The sequence below is a fragment of the Cebus imitator genome, unplaced genomic scaffold (genome assembly GCF_001604975.1).
Source record: "Cebus imitator isolate Cc_AM_T3 unplaced genomic scaffold, Cebus_imitator-1.0 Scaffold1570, whole genome shotgun sequence".
Taxonomy (NCBI): domain Eukaryota; kingdom Metazoa; phylum Chordata; class Mammalia; order Primates; family Cebidae; genus Cebus; species Cebus imitator.
This window is the reverse complement of record NW_016108885.1, coordinates 3,728-6,307: the sequence shown is the minus strand read 5'-3', so window position 1 is coordinate 6,307 and position 2,580 is coordinate 3,728. Positions and strand designations below refer to the sequence as shown.

The following is a 2,580-nucleotide window of genomic DNA, read 5'->3' as shown; positions in this document are numbered from 1 at the left end:
CTCTGTCGCCCAGGCAGTGGCATGATCTTGGCTCACCGCAACCTCCACCTCCCAGGTTTTCAAGCAATTCTCCTGCCTCAGCTTCCCGAGCAGCTGGGATTATACGCATGTGGCACCACGCCTGGCTAATGTTTATATTTTTAGTAGAGGTGGGGTTTCACCATGTTGGTCAGGCTGGTCTCAATCGCCTGACCTCGTGACACCTATGTCTCGGCCCCCCAAAGGGCAGAGATTACAGGATTGAGCCATGGCGCCCACCCTCAAATGGATTACACTAATCAAGTGTTCCTCTGCTTCCTGCAAACTTTTGATTAGTTCCTAAAAAGTGGATTGTGACTTCCTTGCAAGCTTTTTGTTGCTTCCTGTTTTCCGTGTTTAATTCATGTCCTATAGGGGATATCAAGCTTATATAAAAAGAAATCTTCCCTCAGTTCCACAGATGATAAAAAATGCTGAAAAGAAACGCAGTGAAAACGAAACCAGTGTTACCTGCTTGCTGGACACTACTGTTTGCAATGGCTGTTGCGTTCTTTCTGTCTCTGTTTCTCGATTTCTGCACTGGGATTGCTGCGGGCCTTAAGGACCACTGGGAAATGATCCCTTTTCCAGCTCTGAGCCTGGTTTCTCGAGTACACTTGTCAAATTGGGCTTTCATACAACAATGCTTTTCAATTAACTCTGTTGCCTCTCCTAGAAATTCACAGAGAAAATTGACAGATGATTGACAAGAATGAGAATCTGTTCTAAAGAATTCCAATAGAGCGGAATCCTTTATTACTAAAAGAATGCTCAACTCAAGTGGACACAGATCCCTCATTTTGACTTCATTAGCTATGGCACTGAGAGACAAGTTTTTGAAAATACACAGCTAAAGCTGTCCGAGCTTTAAGTGCTGGTCAGTTTTTCAGAATACACAACTAAAACGGTCCATGCTTTAAGTGCTTTTGCACTTAAAGCAGGGAACGTTTTAGCTGTGTAGTTTGAAAAATGTGTGTGCTCTCCAAGGAATAAGCGACTTTTGTTGTTACTTTTGTTCCCCAGGAGAAATGGGAATCCTTTTCAGACAGCATGGGAGACACATGAGTCCTTCGGAATCCTCTTGTCTGCCTCTGAGGGTGCAATGAGGATGTGAAGCACTTTGGGAGGTGTGCAGACACACAGGTAGGTTTGCTACAGGGCAGAGCATCACCCTGGGGGTGTGCTCCTTGTCATCAAGAGCCCTGTCTGAACGAATTCATCACATTTCATATGAAAGCACGTTCTCCATTTCACTGTGCTGTTGCTTTTAATCAGAGTAGCCTCGACAATGGTTTCACTTGATAGCCATGAATAACGTTGTTCTATGTAATAACGTGTGGGCTTGAGGAGGAGTCAGCGTAGGATGAGACGGAGGGAGAATGGACGTGTGAGTTAGGGAAAGCTGTCTCTTCCTTTGGAGCATGGATGGGTTCAAAGCCCACCTCGAACTCAAAAGTATTTGGCTGAAAACTACCAGTTGTATATGAAGCCTGTGTGTGTGTGTGTGTGTGTGTGTCTGTGTTTGTGTGTGTGTGTGTGTGTGTTTGTGGGTGTGTGTGTGTGTGTCGGTGTGGGTTTGTATGTGTGTGGGTGTGAGTGTGGGTGTTTCTGTGTTTGTGGGTGTGTCTGTGTTCCTGTCACCAGACTTGAGGAGCAGATGCTTCTTCCTGCGGTAGCATGTTACTCAGAACCTTGGGGAACGTACAGCCCTCCGAAAACACAATCCATGTATGTTTNAGTGGCTAGGACTGGCCGCCACATTCAGCTACCGTTTATTTATGTTTTTTGTAGAAACAGGGTTTTGCCATGTTGCCCAGGCTGGTCTTGAACTCCTCAGCTCAGGCGATCCACCCTCTGTGGCCTCCCAAACTGCTGGGATTTCAGGTGTATGCCACCACGCCCAGCCAGATCTCTGACTTTTTATTTTTTTTTAATTTTTTTCCAGCCTATGTTAATCTTTTTATTGAATTAAGGCATTTAACGAATCTCTGACTTTCAGTTGGAGTGTTTAATCTATTTATAGTCAGTGTAATTACTGATAAGAAAGGACCTCTGTTATTTTGTTTAGGGTTGCCCAGGTTATGTCTTCCTTTTTCAGTTCCTTGTCACTGTCTTTTTTTTTCTTTTCCTTTAATTTTTCTTTCAGTGATGAGGGTCTTGCAATTTTGCCCAGGACTTGAACTCCTGGGCTCAAACCATCTCTGCCTTCCAAGTAGCTGGGACTACAGGCATACATCACCACATCTGACTGGTTTTTACATTTTTTTTTTTTTTTTTAGAAATAGGGTCTCACCATGTTGCCTAGGCTGATCTGGAATGCCTGGGCTCAAGCAGTCCTTCTGCCTTGGCCTCCCAAATTGCTGGGATTACAGGTGTGAGCCCCCAGCCCTTTCAGGCTAAATAATCTTTTTCTCTCTTTTTTTTTTTTGAGACAGAGTCTGGCTCTGCTGCCTAGGCTGGAGTACAGTGGTTTGATCTCAGCTCACTGCAACCTCCACTTCCTGAGTTCAAGCAATTCTCCTGTCTCAGCCTCCCCAGCAGCTGGAATTATGGGTGTGTACC

General features: G+C 44.9%; 1 protein-coding gene across 1 annotated transcript in view; it reads left to right on the top strand.

Annotated features, from left to right (window-relative positions):
- Positions 1 to 2,580, top strand: part of LOC108299048 (phospholipid phosphatase 2-like) — a 9,748-nt gene that overhangs the window by 3,549 nt on the left and 3,619 nt on the right. The window contains exon 3 of the mRNA XM_037735949.1: positions 2,153 to 2,163. Coding sequence (XP_037591877.1) covers positions 2,153 to 2,163 — 11 coding nt within the window. The remainder of the gene's footprint in view (positions 1 to 2,152; positions 2,164 to 2,580) is intronic.